The 22825-nt window shown below is 60.0% G+C and overlaps 2 protein-coding genes and 1 long non-coding RNA gene across 6 annotated transcripts in view; 1 reads left to right on the top strand and 2 right to left on the bottom strand.

The window, feature by feature from the left end:
- Positions 1–645: 645 nt before the first annotated feature.
- CARHSP1 (calcium regulated heat stable protein 1) lies at positions 646–11141 on the bottom strand. Of its 3 annotated transcripts, none has more exons than XM_029948102.1 (4): positions 11043–11141; positions 3263–3427; positions 2483–2605; positions 646–1062 (listed from the first exon to the last, which is right to left on the bottom strand). In XM_029948102.1, the coding sequence occupies exons 2-4, from the start codon at positions 3418–3420 to the stop codon at positions 900–902; spliced, it is 444 nt and encodes a 147-aa protein (XP_029803962.1). In that variant the 5' UTR covers positions 3421–3427; positions 11043–11141; the 3' UTR covers positions 646–899. The 3 variants fall into 3 exon arrangements, with proteins under 3 accessions (XP_029803962.1, XP_029803961.1, XP_029803963.1); XM_029948101.1 differs by lacking the exon at positions 11043–11141 and adding an exon at positions 4723–4829; XM_029948103.1 differs by lacking the exon at positions 11043–11141 and adding an exon at positions 4726–4826.
- Positions 11142–18091: 6950 nt separating this feature from the next.
- LOC115299221 lies at positions 18092–22195 on the bottom strand. Of its 2 annotated transcripts, XR_003912053.1 has the most exons (4): positions 22025–22195; positions 20298–20551; positions 18660–18915; positions 18092–18365 (listed from the first exon to the last, which is right to left on the bottom strand). It is a non-coding gene; the product is annotated as an uncharacterized LOC115299221 (long non-coding RNA). The 2 variants fall into 2 exon arrangements; XR_003912054.1 differs by lacking the exons at positions 20298–20551; positions 22025–22195 and adding an exon at positions 19989–20081 and having other exon boundaries at positions 18094–18365.
- LITAFD (LITAF domain containing) overlaps positions 21334–22825 on the top strand; it is a 3731-nt gene continuing 2239 nt past the window's right edge. The window contains exon 1 of the mRNA XM_029948580.1: positions 21334–21506. Coding sequence (XP_029804440.1) covers positions 21395–21506 — 112 coding nt within the window. The 5' untranslated portion in view covers positions 21334–21394. The remainder of the gene's footprint in view (positions 21507–22825) is intronic.

Consider the following 22825-nt stretch of genomic DNA (forward strand, 5'->3'; position numbering starts at 1 on the left):
AGGATCTACAGAAGTTCGAAATGCCGGCGGCCAAGTGCAACCCGGGCTGGCTCTGGGTGAAACCTCGGTGATTTAAGAAAAAAGTCCTCAACCTTTCTTAACCCTGGTTTTCAGGAAAACCCCATCACCAACGGTGCGTGTTCTCCCAAATTGTGACTTTACCGGGCTGTTGAGGAGCGAGCCACCGCCAACCGACTCTGCAACCCAACACCACAGGACTCTGTTCTGGAAGGATCTGGACCAAGGCCTGAATTTAAACAAAGACCCGCATGCGCATGCGCACGCGCACGCCCACGCCGACCCTGATCCACCACCTAAATGACCAGGGCTGTGAGAGGTCTGCTAAATTGAGGGCAGAAGGAGAAGACCAGGCTCCTAAAGAGGACTCAGCTGAGCACGGCCGGGCCGACGGGAGGGCTCTGGGCTCCAGGAGAAACCACTTGCTCTGGGGGGTCGGCGCATGGGTGGGAATTCACGCCGGGAAACGCGAGGGGCCTCCCATCAGCCCCAGGGCGGGCTGGATCCGGGGATTCTGAGCCCCCAGAGATGCAGAGGGACTCTGGGCTGGAGAAGCGCCGCCTGACGCAGCCCCCCGACTCCCCACCCCAGGGCTGGACCACCCACTCAGCCACCAGTGGGCGCACCTCCTTTTTCCATGCTTTTAATTCTTTTCAGATGGTGAGAGGCCGCTGCCATGGTCCGAGGCTGTGCTGGCGGCCGAGGGCACCCCCGTGCCTGCCTCCCACGCCCCTTCCTCCGGAAGATGCTTGAAGGGGACCGTGCTCCCCCCTTGGAGGCCCCGTCTCAAGCGGTGGACCGTCATCCACCGTTTGGTCCTGCCTCCCCCTCCCCCCCAGAGTCTCCCGCAGGCCCGGGAAAAGGGATGCTTCCGGCGTCTCCTAGGAGCTGACGACGTGGCCGGACCAGGTCTCGTGCTTGGTGCCAGGCGCCAGATGCGTGATGACCACCTCCACGGCCTGCAGCTTCTCGTTCTTGGGGGGGATGGAGCACATCTTGTAGGTGACCTCGTCGCCTTCCACAGGGACATACTCGCCCTCCACGCTGTGAGGGCAAGGAGACAGCACTCAGCGCCCCGCGCTCGGCCCCAGCCCCCGCTGTCAGCGCATCTGCCCCTCCTGCCCTGCGCCACCAGGGGGGCCACCGCGTCTCGGCCGGACCACGTGCTCCCTGGCGCGGAGGCCCTGACCCAGCTCGGCCTCTGCAGGTGCCCGTCACACGGGCGCCACGGGCCTGTGACGGAAGAGCAGGGAGAGCGGGTCTGGGCCAGACAGAGAGCAAGGCCGCCCGGTCCCAGGAGCCCCAGAGCCCCAGAGCCCCAGCTGCGCCCGTCCCTGCCCTCCAGGTTCCCAGACCCCCAGCGAGCCTGCGGCCAGGTCCCTCCTGTGCTGACCGAGTTCAGGGGGCTCCCCTCCCTGTGACCTCGGTCTCTCTGGGACACAGGTCACCACCTCGTGCACCCAGATGCCCCCCTGAGGACACCTCCAGCAGGAGGGGAATCCCCTTCAGATCCTCGAACTGGTTTGTCTTGAGCGAAGCATCACCCAGCAAATGGTGTTTCCCTCTTCCACCTGGCCACCAGGAGGCTCAGCACCCCCGGATGTCCATCTTAGGCTGACCTGCCCGCAGCCCCGTGGTTTCCTTCCTAACTCACTTCCTGTGGTGCACTGCAAGGGTCCCTGGACACCACTGGACCCCTCCCACGGCCACACAGGCCTAGGCACACAAATCATGTGCACGGCTTTAGCACCTTGCCGCCGTCTGTCCCGTGCGGGAGCCTGTGTGAGGCCTGGGGGGGCGAAGGGGTGAAGGACGGAGAACTGTCCCCTCACAGCAGACATTTGCAACAGGACCCACTTCCAAAAACGGGGTTTTGATATGCAGCCCGGTCTGCCACGGACTCAAAGACTGGGTGGGGTGCAGATGCCAAAGAATGGGGCAGGGGCAAGGAGCGCCGGATTCGGTCCCCACGGAGCTGCAGGCAGCCTGGACAGGGCAGCCGGGCCACTGGACGACGTCCAGCCCCAAGGCCGTGGATGTGTGGGCCCCGCCCGGGCCTCCCAAGGGCTTCTAGACACTCAGGAAGGAAGGACGTCAGTGAGCAAGTAGGTGACGGGAGAAAGGGCCCAGGTCCACACTTCCTTCCGGAGCAGGGGTGCGGGCAGCCCCCAGCCTCAGCGCGCGCCTCCCCCAGGAGGCAGGAAATGAGACTCCGGGTCAAATGCAGCTCCCACAGCGCATGGAGGCGCCCCAACCGCCAGACCCGTCCCCCAGGCTCTCAACAGTCTCTCTCTCTCTCTCTCCCCCGCACAAAACGTCACCTGCAGCCTCCCACACGCCCCACCCCCGAACAGTCACACACAGGTCACAGGCAGAGACCCAGCCCTCACACACACCCATCCACGTCACACACTCCCCTGCCTCCTTGCCTAGCCCCAAACTGCCCAAACCAGCCCTGACTCACTCGGAAATGTGCAGGAAGATGTCGGGGCCGCCGTCGGCCGGGGTGATGAAGCCATGGCCCTTGGATCGACAGAAGCATTTGCAGACTCCTTTGTAGACAGGACCTTGAGAAGCCCGTACCGTCCTGAGAGGGAGGGAGGGAGGCAATGTGAGGGGGCCCCCACCAGCCCTCCAGAACTGCCCCCCACTCTCCCTGGGCCAGCTCATCCCAGTGCCCCCTCAAAAGCTGTGCCCCGAGCAGTAGCCAGGGCCACCATGTACAGCCGTGCAGGTTGTGCACTGCACAACTCTGGGAGCCATTCACCAACACTCCAGTAAGACGGACTCTCTGCTGACCCCAGGCCTCAGTTTCTCCATCTGGAAAGGGGGTTAGACTAAACACTCTGGGAGCCTCCCTCCAAAGACTATGAATGACTGCAGCAGCCTCCACAATGTGGGCCTGAGATGTGCAGCTCGAGGCACCGTGCAGGTCCCCGGCAGCACTGTGGCCAGCCTGCTACTGTCCCCGTTTTGCACCTGAGGAAGTCGAGGTGCCATGAAGGACGAGGCTTGTGCATGGTTACAACCCAGTGATCTCCTACTTGTTAAGACCCTCCCCCCAGCCTGGCACAGGCTCAAGGGGCCTGGGGCAGTGCCCCCCAGCATTTACAGGGTGTCTTCCCAGTCCATCGGTCCTTGCCCCAACCCAAGTCTCCCCGTAGGACAGACCAGGACACTGAGTCCCAGAGACGGCCAGACACAGTGGCTCTGGCCCTGGGCAGGAGGCAAGCCCGAGACTCACGCAGAGAAGGTCCGCGTCCGGCGGGTGGGCAGCGGGCTCGGGACCACGTTGCCCCGAAGAGGGGACGGTGACCGATCTCGGGCCCCCTGGGTGTCCAGCAGCCCGCCTGAGGCCTGGTGTGTTGGGGGCTGGGGTGGCGGAGGTGGCTCAGATGACATGGCTGACCTGGGGGGAGACAGAGGGCTGTCAGGGGCCCGTGCCCGGCAAGGAGGGGCCCCCGGCTGCCGCCCACCCCGCGTCTCAGGGACGTCCTGCCCTCGGCGGGAGGATGCAGGCCGCCTCCTCCAGCCACAGGCCCGGCTGGCTCCCCGGCAGTGGCCCGCCCTGCCAGCAGAGCAGGAGACGCCTGCTCGCCCATGTCGCAGATGCCACGAGTCCCCTCTATGTCCCCAGCAGGCAGCACAGGTCCCGGCACATGCGGGGCCCACGGTCACACTCGTGGAAGGGAGGACAGGCGGGCGGGGACCTCTGGGCCAGCTGCCCGTCACGCTCCAGCTACTCAACAGCCTTGAGCTAAGTGCAGGCACTGTGGTTCCAGAAGGCTCGGGCCAGAGGGCCCGGCACACAGCGCGCCTCCAAAGAGGGCTGGACACACCCCAGAGGGGCGCCCACCCCAGGTCTGGATCCCCCAAGGGGCTGTCACAAGCTCGGCCCCAGGAAGGTGGCCTGAAGGCCCCAAAGTGGAAGGACAAAAGTGCAAAGACAGCGCCTCCACCAGGCGCTCGGTGGGTTTGCAGCCTGCCTGGGTCCCTGGCCGCCAGCGACTGCAGTTCCCTCTGGGACCCTCAACCTGCACCAGTCAGACCGGGGGGGGGGGGGGGGGGGGGGGGGGGGGGGGGGGGGGGGGGGGGGGGGGGGGGGGTGGGGGGGGAAGAGCACGCCGTGCCTGTGGCCTCGCTCTGGTAGTTTTGCCAAGAGCAGGACGGGACTGTTACCAGGGTACCGGTACTCACTCAGCCTTGGCTCAAGGTCACCAGGAAGGAGCGAGCAGGGCTCAGGGGCCAGAGGAGGAGCCCCGAACTCCTACGCACCGCCCCCCGGAACACCGAGCCGGGCCGGCCAGAAGCGGGGCGATGGGCAGATGCGGCTCGCACAGGTTTTCACACTGAACACACTTCACCCCACCCTTCCAACTACTCTTGGAAACAAATCTCAAAGCTCTGACAACCTTGAACCCTCTACCCTGTTTGCCACCGCTGCTCCCCTCATTTATACGGACTCTGTAGCCCCAGAGCACAGGGTTTTCAACCTGCATCACCCAGCCGAGGCCCGTCTGCCCCTGCAACCCAGACCACCCCCCATCCCCAGGGGAACAGGCCTGGTTCCTCCCCCAAGAGGGCCAGACCTCTCCGGGCTCCCCCCCCACCCCGTCTCCCCTCCGGCCCCCCCCCCCCCCGTCTGGCCTCAGTTCTGGCCGGGAAGGGAGAGGGCCGGCTGGCCTCCTGGAAGAAGTGACATACCACCTCCTGACCCTTCTCTCAGCTGCAGGCGCCGCCAGGGAGGACCGAGGAGCCCCCACCTCATAAAGGCCCCAGCTGCCCGGCTGGGGGGGTCAGGGCCCAGCACAACCCACCAAGACAGGTCATAGAGTCCTGGAATGTTCCGACGCTTGGGGTTCTGGGAAGGGTGCTGGCCTGGAGAAGGGAGCGCCCGCCCCGGCCCCGGCCCTCCTGGGACAGCAGATGGAACACCAGGGGGAGGTGGGGAAGGGCCCTCCCTTCTGACACCCAATCTCCTTCCCTGCCCCTGCCCCCCGCCCTCGCACATCCGACCTCACACCGAGGCCATGAAGTTGCAAAGAAATAATAGATGCTACGCACCCGGCACGCTATCTGCCCAGAACAAGTGAGCAGGGTCTGCCAGCTAGGATTGCTTTAACTGCCATCGAGAGGTCATTCAACAAACAGCTGATCGGGGCCAGGCCCTAGTGCACGACACTAGAGAGACAGGCCCTGAGTGTGGAGTCGGAGAACAAGCAGGTAAATATACACGCAAATAAGATCACTACAGATCCGCAGAAGGACTGGTAAGAAATACGCAGGGAGTGGGGGGCCTGGGGGGCTCAGTCAGTTAAGCGTCAGACTTCGGCTCAGGTCCTGATCTCACGGTTCATGGGTTCGAACCCCTGAGCTGACAGCTCAGAGCCTGGAGCCTGCCTCAGATTCTGTGTCTCCCTCTCTCTCTGCCTATCCCCTACTCATGCTCTGTCTCTGTCTCAATTAAAAAAATAAAAAATAAAAACATAAAAAAAATGCACAGGGAGAGAAAGAACACAAGGGTGGACGTGATTCTCTAATGAGGGAACAGCTGTGTCCTGAACAGTAAGAGCCAACCATTTGAAAAACAGAGGAAAGCTCTTCCAGGCAGGGGGAACAGCCTATGCAAAGGCCCTGTGGTTGGCAAGAGCCGGCCCAAGTGTGGCTGAAGGCCAGCAAGGGAGCAGTGGGGTGGGCACCAGGGATAGAGAGCCGGGAGGAGGCCAGCTGAGGAACTACAGGGCATCAACGACATCATGCGTGTCTCCCTTCCTTTGGCCTCAGGGGGATGGGGAACCTGAGGGCCACATAGGGTCCCTGCACGTCCCTAGGGCCCAGCGCTGGGGCCCTCAGAGAGCAGGGTTCCCTCCTTAAGTTTTTTTTACTTTATTTTGCTTTATTTTTATTTCTTTTGAGAAAGAAATGGAGAGAGTGAGCAGGGGAGGGGAGGAGAGAGAATTACAAGTAGGCTCCATGCTATCGGCACAGAGCCTGACGCAGGGCTCAAACCCACAAACGTGAGATCATGACCTGAGCCGAAATCAAGAGTCAGATGCTTGGGGCGCCTGGGTGGCTCAGTCGGTTAAGCCTCCGGCTTCAGCTCGGGTCAGATCTCACATTAGTGGGTTCGAGCCCCGCGTCAGGCTCTGTGCTGACAGCTAGCTCAGAGCCTGGAGCCTGGTTCCGGTTCTGTGTCTCCTTCTCTCTCTGCCCCTCCCCCTCGCATGGTCTGTCTCTCTCTGTATCAAAAATAAATAAAACATTTAAAAAAATTAAAAAAAAAAAAAGAGTAAGATGGCTTAACCTACTGAGCCCCCAAGGCGCCCCGAGCGGGGTTCCCTTCTCGACGAGGCCCAGCACCAGGGGGGTCGGCTGGCAGCGGCTGTGCCCTCGGTGCGCTCGTGCAGGGCCCGGCCCAGTGCGGGTGGTGGCAGTCACACAGCCCTGGCAGTGTTAGAGGCTGGGATGGGGGGGTGCGGGGAGACCCCGGGGCCTTCGCCACCACCCTGCCTGCCTCTCTGGGGCCCTCTCAGCTGGAGGAGGGCAGCGGGGCAGCTAGAGCAGCCCTGGCCAGGAGCCAGCCCACCCCGGGGCGGCAGCCAGGAGCAGTGAATGGCCTCGGTGTGGGGGAGGCGGGGTCAGAGTCCGCTGTACAGAACACAGCTGGGGGCAGGGGCGGCCAGTCACCCCAGGAGCCAGCCAGGCAGCTGCGGGGCGCGACCCCCACCCCAGGCACAGATGGGGAGAGGGGTCCCAAGGCCCAGCCCCAGGCACCAGCCCCGGCCGGGGCTGGAGGGGGCAGGGCCAGCTCTGTGCCCAGCACCCCCCGCAAGCATCCCGCACACTCCTCAAGTCCGCACGACCGAGCAGTGTGCAGACAGGCGCCCGCAGCTCACGCTCGGATGGGCCTCCTCCGCCCCCTGACCAACGTCCCGTCGGTCCTGCCAAGGCACATCACAGCCCCTGTGCTGTGCGCGCACAAAGGTGTGTCACTCCTGGGTGTGGACACCAGCGGACCAGCGGGGGCCACGCCTGCTGCCCCCACCCCTCTCCCCGAGAGCACCCAAGGCCCAGGACGAAGGCTGCATCCTTTCCAACAGTTACTGGGCCCCTGACTGTGCACAGGAGTCCTGCCCCAGGGAGCCGAGGCTCAGGGACTGGAGACCCACAGCCACCACGTGTCCTGGACCCCACAGTGCTCACAGCACTGCACGCATCGCAGCCCATTCATCCCCATTTCACTGATGGGAAAACTGAGGCACAAAGTGTCAAGTAACTTGCCCGGGGGCACCCAGCTGGGAAGTAAACTAGTGAAACACACAGTATGTCCGACAGTGAAAATGTTACAGAGAAAAAGCAAGCAGGGGAGGGGAGGCGTGAATGGGGGGCTGCATTTTCAAAGCAGGTGGTCTCAGGAGGTGGGGGGCTGGGACACGCTCCCCTCCTCTGCCACCAGCTCCCAAGGCAGGTCCTCACCAATGCTCAGCCGGGGAAGGGGGGCGCCAGGGACCAGAGGTGAGGGAGCCAGGAAACCAGTCCCACCCTGGCTGTCAGCAAGGCCTGCCTCCATTCCGATCCCAGGAAAGGGTGGAGAAGGGGCCTTGGTCCAAAATAGCCTGGGAATTTTCCACAGGCCCCGAAGGTCCTCCTTTAGGTCAGAGTTCAGCCAGGCACCAGGCTCAGCCCTTCCCAGCAGCCCCCCTCAACCCGCCCACATATCTGGGGTCTCCAGACAACCCTACAGACCCCCAGTTAGCCCCCACCTTCTGCCCCGAGAACACACCAACCACATCAAGGATGAGTCAGTCTTAGGCCAAAGACCCGGGGGCTTAGCCCAGGAAGCTGAGCCCTGGCAGTGTGTTCAGCCATTTACACTTTAGTGAGAGGGAGTTCTGTTTATTTCCCAAGGCCCCACGCTTGGCAGCTTTCACCCTTTTCCTGAGGGTAGGAAGGTGGAGATGTGGGGGAGCCCCCAGGGAGGCCTGGGTCCAAGCGGATGCTCCGTTCTCACTGTGGCTCTTGGCAAAGCCAGACCACGCCAAGCTGACACTGAAAACTGGGGTGTCTTGAGCCTTGTGTGGCTTTCTGGCTGGGGGAAGGCCCACACCCAGCTGTAGGGCCAGGCCATTGCTGGCATGTGGGAATGGCTCCGAACTAGTCCACACAAAAGGAAGGGGGCAGGGCACTGGGGAGTCAGCCATGGTCAGGGGAAAGGGACAGCAGTGAGGCTGGCTGTGCCTTCATTCATCCCACGTCCACTGCCCACCAGCCACGACGGCGTCAGGCTCTCCGCAGGACGTCCACAGACGAGATTCACACCGCCCCCACACACACACCAGGGCAAGGTGCTGTTACCATCCCCATTTTACAGGTGGGGAAACTAAGTCACAGAGGGGTGCTCACACTTTGGTGTGCCCACAAGTCCTTTGGGACGGGGATAAAATGCAAAAGTGCTCTGGGTCCATGAAGGCGCAGCAGCCCCACAGTGAGTGGGCTGACAGAGAGTGGGCACAGCTAGCAGCGGGCAGGACCCAGACTGGAATCCAGGAGTGGGCGAAAGGGAAAAGGGGGCGGCAAGAGGTGAGGTTCTAAATGAGTCAGGCGGTTACTCTGGTGCGCCCAGCTTCCTCTGTAAACTGAGGCCGAGACTCGGGGACTCCCCTCCCTGAGCTGCAGCCAGGCTGGGCCCCAGCTTGGCGGATCGGAGAGCTGGCGCCCCAGGGCCAGGTCAGCTCGGCTGAGGCCTGACACAGGGGACCCGGGAAGACAGGCCCCAGGAGGGCGCCGGAGGCGGGCCTCCGCCACATTCGCCTCCATTGTTCGGGAGAGAGCGGCTCCCTCGGGGGAGGGAGAGGATGGAGAGGATGCAGGGGAAGGGCGGGGGAGGCAGGAGGAGGGATAGAGAGCTGTAGGGGAGGGGCGGGGACGGGGGCGGCCGCAGCGGAGCGCCGGGAGCCAGCCCAGCAGGCAGCAGAGACAAACACAAACAAGGTGGGAGGTGCCGCCCGCGGAGACACCCGGCCGGAGTCCCCTCCAGGCCAAGCGCCGCCGGGAACTGCGCTCCCGCCCCCGGGGGGGCCCCCAGAGTGTAGGGAAGAGGCCGGAAACCCGAGGACCAGCGGCCCCTCCAGTACCCGGGCCAGCGCCTGCCCCGCCCAGCGAAGGAGGCCCCCCGGCGCCACGCCCCCGGGGCCCTGCGCCCACCGCAGCTCCTAACCAGGACCCCAGCACCCCCAGGCCACGTATTCCCGTAGAGCATCCTTGCCTGCAAGCCCTCAGAGGCTGACCGGAGTGTCGAGCCTGATCCTGCTCTTCGCTCCCCTAACTGACCCCTGCCTCGGTTTCCTTATTTGTCAAACGGGACGGTAATGCAGCACCCCCGGGCACGGACGTGCCAGCTACAAAGGGCTCAGCCAACAATAGTTGAGTCGCTAAAGGTGGAACTGTCAGGCATGGGGCGATCTAGAATAATCCCTCCCATTCCTGTCCCTGCTGATGGGACACAAACGAGAAGCCCTGACTTTGCCACTCCCCGGGACAAAGGAAGGCCGTCGGAAGGCACCCTCCACAGCGACCCAGGACCCCTGAGGACTCGCTGGGTCGCAAAGCTACAGGACCCAGTTCTTACCCTGGAGGCGCTCGGCAGCCACTTGGGGGGAATGTGGGGGCGGGAGGACACACAGGCCAGCACTGAGAGCTGGCAGTCACCAAGGCCGCCCCCAGAGCAGGAGCGCAGAAGCTGGGGAGGGCCCTGGTCGAAGACCTGGGGGGGGGGGGCGGCGCGAGAAAGGGGGCTGCACGGAGTCTTAAAAGGATCACTTCAAGACCTGGGGCGGGGGCTCACTCCCGGCGGAGGGACTTGCAGGCGCAAAGGTCCTGGGGGAGGAGGCAGGGCGGGCGGCAGAGGCTGCAGAAGGTCGCGGTGGGAGGTAACAGAAAGCCCTGTGGACAACTTTGGGACTTAGACAATAGGGCCATGGGCGGGTGATTTCAAGCCAGGGAGTCGATTTGAACCTACGGTGTCTACAAGTTCCCTCTGGCTTCCGAGTGGCTTAAAGGACTGGAGGGACAAGACTGGAGTCGGAGACAGAGAAATATCAACAGAGCAGGTAAAAAAAGAAAAAAACAAACGACAATAGCCGACGTTTCCCACACCCCGTTAGGAGACGGAAAACTTGTACCACCGGTCTACAGACGGGGAGACCGAGGCTCCGGGAGGCCTCCCGTTTTGCAGACAGCCCCACCAGCGGGAACGGAGACCCTGCGTGGAAGCGAGGGCTCCCGGATCCGCCCACCCCCCACACACGGCCACTCCCAACCCCATTGAAGACGTGGGCGCAGGGGGCTTCCTTAAAAAAAAAAAAAAAAAATCAAAACAAGACGTTGCATTTCCGGCCTGCACGCGGGCAGACGGCGGGGCCCGTGTGCAGGGAGCCTGCGGGCGCGGGTGAAGTTCTCCGACTCCGCCCAGCGGCCCCCCACCCGGGCGCAAACACTCGGCGAGCGCCCGGCGGCTCCTCCTCCCCCAGCTGCGGCCAACCACCCGGCGCCAGGGCGGCTCCACCTCCCCCATCGCTCCCGCCAGGAAGCCTGGGGTCCCGCCGCCCTCCCCACCAGGCCCAGCTGGAGGTCTGCGCCCCCCGCCTCCACCGCCGCGGCCCCCTCCGCCCCGCGGGTTCCCCCCAACGCTCCTGCCCCCAGGCGAAAGAGGGGGGGCGGCTTTCCCTTCGCGCCGCCAGCGCTGCCCGACGCCCGTCCCCAATCCCTTCGGCTGCCGCCACACCCGCCCCTTCCCGGGGATGAGTAACCTGCTCTCCCCTCCCAGGCCGCGGCGGCTGGGCATTTCCTGGGGACCCAGAGCCCCAGCCCGGAGCCCCCTGCCGGCAGCCTGGAGGATGCTGCACGAGGGGGCTAAATGCGGGCCGCGGCCGCAAGAAGGCTGAGGTCCCGTCCCGGAAGCTCCCGGGGCCCCGAGGCGAGCACCCCGCCACACCCCACCTGCGGAGCCCGGAGGAGCTCCCTACCTGCGATCCGCTCCGCTCCGCCAGCTGCTCAGCTCCGACTGCAAGAGCCTAACAGGGCAGGGGGCGTGGTCCTCGGGGCGGGCCCGCCGATGCCCCGCCCCCACAAGCTCCCAGCCAATAGGGCGGCGAGTCGGGGCGGTGGACTGCCAGGGGGCGGGGCGCGCGGGGGCAGCCCCGACGGGACCTTTGTGTCCGCGCGGGACTGGCGGGAGCGCGGGTCGCCCAGCTCGGGGAGGGGACTGCGGCCCCTCGTCCTGCGCGGACGCCGGGACGATACCCTCCTGGGCTGCACGCAAGGTCGGAACACTCCCCTGAAAAGTGGAGGTCCGGTTCAGGTCCCTCCCCCAACACAGGTCCCGCCCCGGCCTCTGCAGACCTCAGCTCCTGAATCCGGAAGGCCCGGGGCGCCTCTGTTTCAGCTGAGAAAAAGAGCCCCCAGAACGATGAGAAGGAATAAAAAGAGGTAGAACGGAAGGGAGGAAAGGGAAAAAAAATAAAAACAAAACAAAGAAAAGGGGGAAATTGTTAATTTGTTCTCTTGTTTTGTTTTTAATTTGCCTTCCCTCCTGAGTCCTCTGTGTCTGCAGATAATTGACCGTACTCTCCTTTTATAGGAGAGGAAACCGAGGCATAGAGAGAGGTGACCACACACACACATACACACAGACACACACACCCCGCCTGGCCACAGCAAGACAAGCCCCTAAAAGCAGCCTAGCCCTGGACCCAGGCTCAGGTTGGTAGAAGGGCGGGGAGTAAACCCCGTAACTGTCCCGGGACTTTGGGACTAGAAGTGGCGCGTGGGTCCCTGCTGGAGTGCACCAGTTCTGCTAGCCTCTCAATCTCTCCCTCTCTTGCCCTCCTTTCCCCCTCCACACGCAGACCACTGCGGACACAGCAAGAACACAGCCATCCCGGGGCGCCTGGGTGGCTCAGTCGGTTAAACGTTCGGCTTCAGCTCAGGTCATGATCTCGAGGTTCGTGGGTTCGAGCCCCGCGTCGGGCTCTGGGCTGACCGCTAGCTCAGAGCCTGGAGCCTGCTTCGGATTCTGTGTTTCCCCCTCTCTCTCTGACCCTCTCTTGCTCACACTGTTTCTGTCTCTCAAAAATAAAAACACTAAAAAAAAAAAAAAAAGAACACAGCTGTCCACAGCCAGGAAGACGTCCTCCACCAGGGCCCACATCTCATGCATTCTGACCTTGGACTTCTCAGGCTCCAAAAACGAGAGAGGTCCATTTCTGTTACTTACTATCACTCAGTCTGTGGTGTTCTGTTATGGCGGCGAGAACAGCCTTTTCCTTCTCAACTAGCCACAGATTTTTTTAAATTTAATTTTTTTAAATTTATTTACTGTGAGAGAGAGATAGCACCACTGGGGGAGGGGCAGGGAAGGGAGAGAAAATCGCAAGCGGGCTCTGCACTGTCAGCACAGAGCCTGATCTGGGGCTCGAAACTCAAGAAGTGAGATCATGACCTCAGCCCAAACCAAGCATTGGACGCTTAACCGACTGAGCCCCGCGGGTGCCCCCCGCCTCTGAGAATCTCACAGGTGAGTTGGCTGCAGTTCTGGTCTGCAATCATTCACTGGGAGTGTCTGTCGTCTGTGCCAGGCTCCGTTTGGGACCCTGAGCATCCAGAGTAAAGAGTGCCCACCCAGTGCCGGCCCGGGGGAGGTGCCGCCCCCAGAGGCATGGCAGGCAGCTTGATAAGGGGGGTGTCAGGTGGTGGGCTGGATAAGCGTCCCTGGCTCAGTGCGTGCCCTACCCTTGGCCCTGTCAGAGAAGGCAGGTCCCGCGGAGGCGTTCTCTCTCCCAAATTGCCATGACTCGAGCCTCCTGCAGCACGAGCCACCCGCCCACCATCGTGGCTCCATCTCATGGCATTGACCCAGGGGCCAGACTTGAGCCCGCAGAAGATGAAGAGATCTGGCCTAACTTTTCTACCATCCAGCCAGCCATCTGACAAATATTACTCATGAGCTCTGTTTTAAGCCCCAGACTAAACAAAACTCATGTTGGTCCTGTCCTGCCTCCCACTACCCCCCCAGAGGGTTACAGTCTAATGGGGGAAGCAGATGTCAAACCGGGAATCACAGCCGGGACCCCCATCAGGCTGGGGAAGCCCAGAGAGTCCTTGCTGGAAAGTGCAGGTTGACCGGGGATCTCCTGGAAGATGAGGAATTAAATAGACAAAGGAAAGAACATTCCTGAAAGCAGTTAGAGCACGTGCAAAGGCCCTGAGGCAGGAGTGCAGTGGGGCTAGGACACAGGTGACATGTCAGGAGCCAGAGCAGGCTAAATGGATGGGTCTCAACTAGAGAGCTTCATCTGAAGAGTGACAGCAGCCAGCTAAGATCTAAAAGCAGGGATGACATGGAGATGCCTCTCCCCCCACCCCCGAAGTATCACTGTCCACCACCTGCCTGCCCCGTTCCTTCCTCCCAAGCCTTGTGCTTCCCCTAATGTCTCTGACCTCGCTTGTTTTCCGTGCAGCAGCTAGAGTGAGCTTTCAAAGCATACACCCAGCCATTGCTCAAGAAAGCATTATTCCTGACACTTGCCGGAACAGTTAAGACAGACAGTGTCCAGGACGCCGGAGCCATCACAGTGGGGTTTGGCATTCAGGGAGAGGCGGAGGTCCGCTCCAAATGCAGGGAGGAAACATTGGAGGGGAGGGTAGTCACAGAGCAGGGGGCGGGGAGGCTCCGGCTAAGCTGGGATGAGGAACCGGGTCAGACCCCAGGCAGGGAGGGAATCCTGGCTAAACCACCTGGTCAGGATTCCTGCCCCAACTGTCCTCTGCAGGGCAGGACGTTCCGGCCAGCGGAGGCTCAGAGGAGCCTCCCTGAAGATCGGTCAGGGAGACAGAGTCTTTGCCACCAGGTCACCAGGTCCTCCGGCCCCTGCTCTCAACCCTTCAGGGACTGCCTACTGCTCTTTTAATGGGATTCAGACTCCTCGGTTCCGCTCAGCACGTCAGACTGCCTTAACGTCAGGAAACCCCAGGAAGGCCCTTCAGCAGTGGGAGGTGCGTGTCTGTCGTGGAGATGACGGGGGTGGACACGGCAGGTGTGGAGGCCCCGAGGACGGGGTGTCTCCACACGCTTTACCCCTCAGCGGGTCCCCTTGCTTGGCACCTCGGTGGTTTTCACCTGTAAAATGGGGACAGCGTCAGCACCTCTCTCCAGAAGGTTCCCATGTTGAAGTGAGAGAATGCATGAATGCTTAGCACACAGCCTGGCACCTTGTGGGCATTTCTTTCTTTTTTTTTTTCCTAAATGCATCTTAGCAGTACAGGGTGGATCCTTTATTTTTTATTTTATTTTTTTAAGTAGTTTATTGTCAGTGTTTCTTTTTTAACAAACATTTTTTAAATGTTTTTAATGTTTATTTAATTTGAGAGAGACAGAGCACCAGCAGGGGAGGGTCAGAGAGAGAGGGAGACACAGGATCCGAAGCAGGCTCCAGGCTCCGAGTTGTCAGCACAGAGCCCAACACGGGGCTCGAACCCACGAACGGTGAGATCATGACCTGAGCTGAAGTCGGATGCTTCACCGACTGAGCCACCCAGATGCCGCCATTATTTGCTTTTTAAAACACTACTTGCTTAAATCCAGGTGCCGTGCTAGCAACGACCAGAGCCACCCAGTTCGACCCCCACCACGCGCCAGGCACACTGGGCACCTGTGTCAGCCCCAGGGGCCAGCCCCGTTTGACTTCTGAGATCCTCATCACAACCTGGAAGACCTGTTGTCCCACTCTACTGAGGGGTGGGGGGGGCAGAAGGAAGCTCAGATCAGCAATGCGACTCCCCCGAGATCACACAGCAATCCCCGGACAGGCCAAGATATGAACGCGCCGTGTCACACCCCAAGGTGCTCGTTCCCTAGGTCATCCAAGCTGGAGCAGGATGGGAGCTTGGACTCTGGGAGCACCAGCCCCTTCCTGCCTGGTGCTCTTTGTCACTGTGAGCCACCGCTTTCTGGAGCCACATCCCTCTGTCCTTGGTCTGCTCTGGATCTCAGCACTCCCTGCCCAAGCTCCGCTCACTCCACTACAGCTCTACTGGGTACCTCAGGGCCTTTGCACACGCTGTTCCCTCAGCTGGGACCGGTCTTCCCCCACATCTTCCCATGCTGCCTCTTTCTGGTCATTCCACGTCTGCCTTTGGGATGAACCAAAGGTGGTACTGCCTAAAATGTGAGCTTCCCACGTCAGGCATCTTATCTGCCCTTCATGGTTTTGTATGCCCAACACATAGTAGGTGCCCAATAAACACAGGATCAAGAACTAGGGGCAGGAGCTCAAATATGCAAATACATGCAGATGGAAGGGTGCATAACCACATCCCATCACACAGCTCCGGAGGCTCTCCCCCAGACCCCAGGAGCTTTCTCATCTAGAAAGTCCTCTTCCCCTCCTCCAGGCAGGCCGGGGGAGGGGGGGACGTGGGGGGGGGGGCTCTGGCCCCAAGTTCTGAGGACAGGGGTTTGGGGTGCCTGCTGATCAGTGAGGGGACCTTCATGGGTGCCCAGGGCACGAGAACCCCCTGCTTCCCTTTCCTCGCCCAAGTAGGCAGCGGGGCTGGGGGCGCACCCCGCCTCACACTCTTCCAGACTCCAGCTTGACACGGCTGCAAAGTCAGCCAAGAGAGGTTAGGGGGTGCCCCAATTTGACCCAGCAAGTCCCTTCCCAGGGCTGCAGACAGAGTTGGTGGGGGCGCGGGGTAGGGGAGGTTCTGGCGGCAGGATGAGAAGGCAGCAGGGCAGGGGAGGGGGGGAGAGCTCCGGGCCCCGCCCCACACTTGCACAACAGTGACAGTTACAAGTCATTCCTCTGGATTCCTTTGTCGTCACCTCGTCGTCGTCACCTCCCAGCCCTTCTGGGAAGAGCTGCTGAGCAGGAAGCAGGGTGGGCGAGTCCCACGGCCTTTTTCCTTTAAGCAGCCCAGCTGCAAAACCTGATTGCTCAAGAAGACAGCCTAGCCCCCTCCCCGCCCCTCCCCAGCTCATGCTCTTTCTCTCTCTCTCAATAATAATGTAAAAAATTTAAAAAATAGTAAGAAGAAGATAGCCTAGCCCAGAGAGGGGGAGTGAGGAGCCCGGGGGTCACACAGCAGGAGAGGACCCTAGGGGGGTGGGGGGGGGGGCTCCCAGGACCCTCAGCTGCCAATACTCCAGGCCCCTATCCTTCCTAGGATGGCTGCCTCCATCCTGGCTCTCATGACACCGACGCCTCCTCGGTGTGTCACTCTCTTGCTCACTAATATCACTAGCTGCTCACTCGCCGCTCGCTTCCAGTGCACCGGGCACAGAGCTAGGGCGGCACACGGACTTCTCCCCTTGGATCGTTATGCCTGCAGCAGATCCCCACGAGGCATGTACGGTGTCCCAGGCACTGCGTAAGCTCTGGGGGGACAGATGGGAACTGATGAGGTCCCTGCTCTCACAGAGCTGACATTTTAGAGGCAAGAGACAACGATCCCGTAAACTAATACAGGAGGAGCCTGTTAGTTGCAGACAGAGGCAACTGCTGCCAAAATGTGACCAGGCGGACTCTTAAATAGAGAGAACACACCAAGGGCTGCTGGAGGGGTGTGGGGGGATGGGCTGAGCGGGTAAAGGGCATGAGAGAGGGCACTTGTTGGGATGGGCACTGGGTGTTAGATGCAGGAGATGAATCACTGGATTCTACTCCTGAAAGCGCTAGAGCACTAACTATATGCTAACTAACTTAGATGTGAATTAAAAAATAAATTTTGGGGCACCTGGGTGGCTCAGCCGGTGAAACGTCCGGCTTCTGCTCAGGTCATGATCTCTCGGTCCGTGGGTTCGAGCCCCGCGTCGGGCTCTGTGCTGACAGCTAGCTCAGAGCCTGGAGCCTGCTTTGGATTCTGTGTCTCCCTCTTTCTCTGACCCTCCCCTGCTCGCACTGTCTCTCAAAAATAAATTAAAAAAACATAACAATTTTTAAAAAATAATAAATTTTTTAAAAATCTAAAAAATTAAAAATAAAATCTGGAACCAGGTGGTTATGTCGAGGGTGGCTGGGTGCTCGGACAGGGGGTCCACTCAGCCGCCCATGGGGAATGACTTGTGACCTGAGAGTCTGATGACCTGGATAAGCTCACGAGATAGCTCACAGGAGGGAAGAGCATTTGGGGGCAGGGTGGAACAGAAGAGAAAGTAGGCGCGCACGAAGGATCAGCCAACAAGGTAAAACTGCCCCATGAAAGGTCCCGAGCACTCCTGGCAGCAAGGATGCTTACAGACCCGTTTTGCAGCGAGGCGCAGACGCCTGCCCGGGCGCCCAGCGGTGAGTGCCAGCGCCCACACTGTAACAACCACTTCCTCCTCTCTGCTAGCCTTATTTTGGAGATGCAAAGTGGAAACACAAACAGACAAACAAAACCAGGCGTCTGGGAGCCCTGAGTCTAGCGGAGAACTGATCCCCACAGAGAGGTCCCCCAGGGAGCAACCCGGTTGCCAACCCCACCTGCACCTCCACCCCCCCCCCCCCCCCCCCCCCCCCCCCCCCCCCCCCCCCCGGCCCCCCAGCCCCGAGATCCTGTGTCTGGTCTACACCGGCTCCACCACAGCCTTGCTGTGTGGCCTTGCCCCGGCCTCATGCCCTCTCTCAGGCTCCTCCCTCCCTCCAGCCGGGTTTGGGGGAGACAGGGCAGGCAGGGGGCCGCAGCACCGCAGCAGCCTTGGGGGCACCGGGTAAGCCGGAAAGGGCCCCACGGAGCCCGGCTGACTCGCGCAGCTGGTGCTGCCCCCTGGTGGCGGTGGCCACAACGGTGGGGGCCGGGAGCACTGCCCAGCAGCTCCCCGCTTCCTGCACTCTGAGGCCCCAGTGCAGGCGCTCAGCCTGGATCCCAGCCCTGCATGAGGAGGGCTGCCATCCTCAGACTTCCCGGAGGAGGGGGCTGTTCCCAACGCCATGTGGAGATGTGTAACCTCAACTCTATACACAGACTCTGTGCCTTGGGGTGGGCTATCCAGGGAAGTGTAAGCCAGATGGGGGCTGGGTGAGTGGAGCGTGTTCATTCACTCACGCACTCACTCATTCGTGTGCACATTCAGCCTGTATTGATTGAGCACCTTCTGCATGCCGGGTGCTAAGGGATGCAGCAGGCATCAAATCGCAGCCCCCAGTAAGTACAGGGGTGCGTACAGGCTCCAGAGGACAAGCCCCCCACCCCGCCCCGAAGAAGAGAAGAGGTGATGGTGGGCTGTCACCAAGTGGGGGCAAAAGGGACCGGGGACGTAGGCAGGAACGCCGAACTGGAGGCTTCAAGAATCTTCGGTGTGGACGCCACAGCTAGTAGTAAGAGAGCAAGAAAGAAGAGGTCAGAGGGACAGCTGGGAGGAGGGGGGGACCAGAGACATCTTGTCCATGGAGACAACACCGTTGCGGGACGTAAGGAAGGGCTTCCTTAAGACTCCTTCCCACCCCCGGGCCCCATCCCCGCTGTCTGAAAACTGTTGTGATAACGCACAAATCGCCAACGCGCATGCGGTAGGAAGCAGCACCTGTTCCACCGCGCGCGCGCGCCTGCATACCCAGCCTCCCGCGCGTCCGTCCGTCCGACACGGTATTTCCCGGTTACCGCACCTCACGGCTGGCATCCTGAGAGGTGCTGGGCTGGCATCCTGAGAGGCGCTGGGCTGGCATCCTGAGAGGCGCTGAGGGCTTCGGAGGAAGTCGATGTTGATCAGGAGGAAGATGTGCAGCCTAGGGGCGCACACCAAATCTCCGTCCCAATCCCCTGCGGGAACAGCTCGACCTGTGGAAGAGCCGTGGCCAGCAGGTGGCGCTGAGGAGCCCAGGGCCGGCTGCGGTGCTGTCTGCGCTCCTTACATTTGTGTATCTACCAAAAAAGGCTGATGTTAAGTGAGTAGTTACTATTCTCTCTCGATTCCTTCCTAGGCTAGATGGTGGCGATGGTCCCAAGTCTTCCTCCGCGAGGCCCGTCGTCATGCACCTTGGCATCCCCATCACAGAAGGGTGACCTGCTCCATTTTACCTTTCTAGCAGTGTGGGTGGTGGAAGCTCTCCCCAGCTGCTAGGTTTAAATGCCCACAGTTCGGGGCACCTGCGGGGCTCAGTCAGTTAAGCGTCAGGCTTTGGCTCAGGTCACGATTTAACGGTTGGTGGGTTTGAGCCCCACATCAGACTCTGTGCTGACAGCTAGCTCAGAGGCTGGAGTCTTTTTTTTCTTTGTAATTTTTAAAAATGTTTTTAATTTATTTTTTAGAGACAGAGAGAGACAGCGCAAGCAGGGGAGGGTCAGAGAGAGAGGGAGACACAGAACCTGAAGCATGGGGCCTGTCTTCAGATTCGGTGTCTCCACCTCTCACTGACCCTGCCCTGCTCACACTCTCTCTAATATAAATAAAACTTAAATTTTTAAAAATAAATAAGGCTCTGTATAGTTTTGCCACCAAATTGATATATACAAGTCAGATTCGCTTGGATATTTTTTGATTTTTTTATTATTAAAAAAGGTTTTTTTTAATGTTTATTTTTGAGAGAGAGAGAGAGAGAGAGAGCCAGAGCCGGTGCATGAGCAGGTGAGGGGCAGAGAGAGAGGGAACCAGAAGATCTGAAGCAGGCTCCACACTGACAGCAGAGAGCCTGATGGGGGGCTCGAACCCACAAGCTGTGAGATCATGACCTGAGCTGAAATCAAGAGTTGAGCGCTTAACCAACTGAGCCACCCAGGCACCCCTACGTCTGTTTGTTTTTATTTGTTTTCCATTTTTAGAGATTTTCTCTTTTCTTTTAATCTAATTACTTTTTGGCGCCCCCTCCCAATTTTATTGTAAAAAAATATTCAAAGGTACAGAAAGGCTGAAATAATTATACAGGGAACACCCACATACTCCCCACCTCGATCTTGCACTTGTCAACATTCTGCAAAATTTTTCTCATATTACCCACCTAACTACCCATCAATCCTTCTTCTCTTTTGATGAATTTAAAAGTGGGGCGCCTGGGTGGCTCAGTCGGTGAAGCGTGTGACTTCGGCTCAGGTCATGATCTCGCGGTTTGTGGGTTCAAGCCCCGCCTTGGGCTCTGTGCTGACAGCTAGCTCAGAGCCTAGAACCGGTCTTGGGGTTCTGTGTCTCCCTCTCTCTCTGCCCCTCCTCCACTCACCTCTGTCTCTGTCTCTCTCAGAAATAACCATAAAAATAAATAAATAAAATAAAATAAAGTTGTTGAGTTGAAGTTCTTCTACCATCTGGACACCTGTGCTGCCGGTACTGCCCGTGGCTGAGCGTTTTTTTCTTTCCCTGCGGTGTCTTTTCAAGAGCGGGTGCTTTGATGAAGCCGTCTTTCAAGTTCTCCCTTTATGGCTTGGCCTCTGTGGTCCCGTGGAAGAAATCTTGATATACGATCACATGTGTTTGTTTTCAGTTGCTTTCCGTTTTTCGGGATTGCTTTTTTCTTTTGCACATGCTTCCTTTTACATTAGTGAAAATAATAAGGTTCCAAAGTCAAACCTATAAAGCAAGGTTTATTTAGAGAGAAACTGCTTTCACTCCATCTCCCTCAATATCAATCTTTAATTTCTAAAAAATTATTTTGGGGCACCTGGGGGGCTCAGTCGGTGAAGCGTCCGACTTCAGCTCAGGTCATAATCTCACAGTTCGCGAGTTCAAGCCCCACACTGGGCTCTGTGTTGACAGCTCAGAGCCTGGAGCCTGCTTCAGATTATGTGTGTCCCTCTCTCTCTGACCCTCCCCAACTCGTGCTCTGTCTCTGTCTCTCAAAAATAAATAGACATTAAAAAAAGAATTTTAAAAACTGTTCACTTATTTCATATTGGAAATTATATACATCCTTTCCCATTTCCTTTTTTTTTTAATGTTTATTTATTTTTGATGGAGAGACAAAGCACAAGCAGGGGAGGGGCAGAGAGAGAGGGAGACACAGAATCCGAAGCAGGCTCCAGGCTCTGAGCTGTCAGTACAGAGTCCAAAGTGGGGCTCGAACCCACAAACCATGAGATCATGACCTGAGCTGAAGTCGGACGCTCAACCGAATGAGCCACCCAGACGCTCTCTGAGCCCAGATTCATAATTTGAAGGCTCCAGATTGGTTCCCACAGCCCTGACCTCAGGAACCCAGGGCTGGTTTCAGCTTGACCAGAGCAGGACAATGGGAGAAGGGTCGCCTCCGTAGGGTCCTCAGGCCCGGGCCTGGGGAGGGCCCCCTCCTCCGGCAGGGAGGGCAGACAGCCCCCGCCCCTGGCCCCTGAGGACACACATCACAATGGCTGTTCCAGGCCCTGGAAGAGGCCCCAGGGAGCCGGGCACTCTGGTCAAGGGCACCCAGGCCTCACCATGGGGACTCCAGGCAAGCGCTCTGCTGCTCAGAGCTTGGAACCCGACACTGCCCGGATGCGGTTGCTGGAACAGAACAGGCGCAGGGCACCAAGATGGAATCATCCCCAGGGTGAGATCCCTCTCCCCCTCCCCCGCTCCCGGGACCATTGACCTTGGGGCCCACAGGAAGCGCAAGAGGAGACGGGGTCTCCTTGCCCAGCTGGGGGCTGAATCCTGTCCTCCACTCTTACCTCCCGCAAAACCCCCCCCCCCCGCCCCGGTCAACCTGGGGACCGTGTGACCCAATGGGGACCAAATAGGGCCTCCTGACCTCCTGCGCCCTCTTTTAAAGAGAAGCCAAGGAGAAAGACTAAGGACTCTGGGATCAGGTATGACCCGCCCCCACCCCAGTGGCCAGACACGACCGGACTGGACGGGCTGGGGAGGGTGAGGGGTCCCCGCCCTGCTGATGAAGTCTCAGCCACAGCACCCATCTCTCTGGATCTGTTTTCCGTCTGGAAAATGGCTGAAAGGGTTAAGAGATGGTTGGTGCGGGGTCCATGGCTGCTAACTCAGCTGGGTCAGGGAGCGTCTGGGGGCAGCGGGCAGCCCCGGGCCACACGCTTTTCTGGCCTTCAGTTTCCTCACCTGTAAAATAGGTACGAAAACCAGCCTCAGGTGGGACCACTGGGACACCAGATGGGTGTGATGTCTCTCTTCCTGTCCCCAGGAGTCTAGACTGCAAGGCAGAACATGGAGAGGGCCTTCCCCCATGTGGGAAGAGGCTCGGGGCTGGGGGGTCCCAGGCAGCCCCGTTTACGCTACGAGGCCCCTCACCTGGGAGGGGCAGGTCCCCGTGCAAAGTGTCCCCACGATTCCTCATAGAGACACACGTGGACCCCACTCCGTGGACCGCAGTCATGATGATGAGGAGGCTCTTATCCGCCCCCCTCCCAGACCACACGCTGGGTTCCTGGATCCCAGAACTCCCTCTCCTGACAGCCCTGCCACTGACTCCAGGGCCGGCCAAGGGCTCACCGCTGGGAGCTTGGGGTGGACCTGGTGTGACCGTCCCCCCGTGGGGCAGGAGGGAGCCACGGCTGGGAGGAATGGGAGTGGGCTGTGGCCCGAGCCGTCCTTCTGGGCAGGAACAGGTCACACGCTGGCCTCTTGGTGCCTCGGAGCCGTCCTGACCGGAGGCCAGGGGCCCGCCACCACGTGTGGCGTGTGCTGCGGGGTGGGGGGGGGGCGGGGGGGGCGGGCATCCTCAGCTCACACACCTGCTCCTGGGGGACCTCCGGGAAGTCAGCCCACCTCCCTGAGCCGAGTCCACGTCTGCAAGGTTGGAATCCCACCACAGCCACCTTCGAGGGCTTCCCACTAGGATCTCGGGAGCGAAGTGTGCGAAACGTTTAACACCACGGAGTTCGGCACACGAATAACAAACGC

The sequence above is a fragment of the Suricata suricatta genome, chromosome 8, assembly GCF_006229205.1.
Source record: "Suricata suricatta isolate VVHF042 chromosome 8, meerkat_22Aug2017_6uvM2_HiC, whole genome shotgun sequence".
Lineage (NCBI taxonomy): Eukaryota > Metazoa > Chordata > Mammalia > Carnivora > Herpestidae > Suricata > Suricata suricatta.

Bases quoted from the DNA above. Each gene is read 5' to 3' on its own strand.
- CARHSP1 (XM_029948102.1), bottom strand. From the start codon at position 3,420: ATGTCATCTGAGCCACCTCCGCCACCCCAGCCCCCAACACACCAGGCC. The intron at 2,606-3,262 runs GTGAGTCTCGGG...CCTCCCTCTCAG, and splicing joins CGGACGCGGACCTTCTCTGC to GACGGTACGGGCTTCTCAAG. The intron at 1,063-2,482 runs GTGAGTCAGGGC...TTGCCCTCACAG, and splicing joins ATCTTCCTGCACATTTCCGA to CGTGGAGGGCGAGTATGTCC.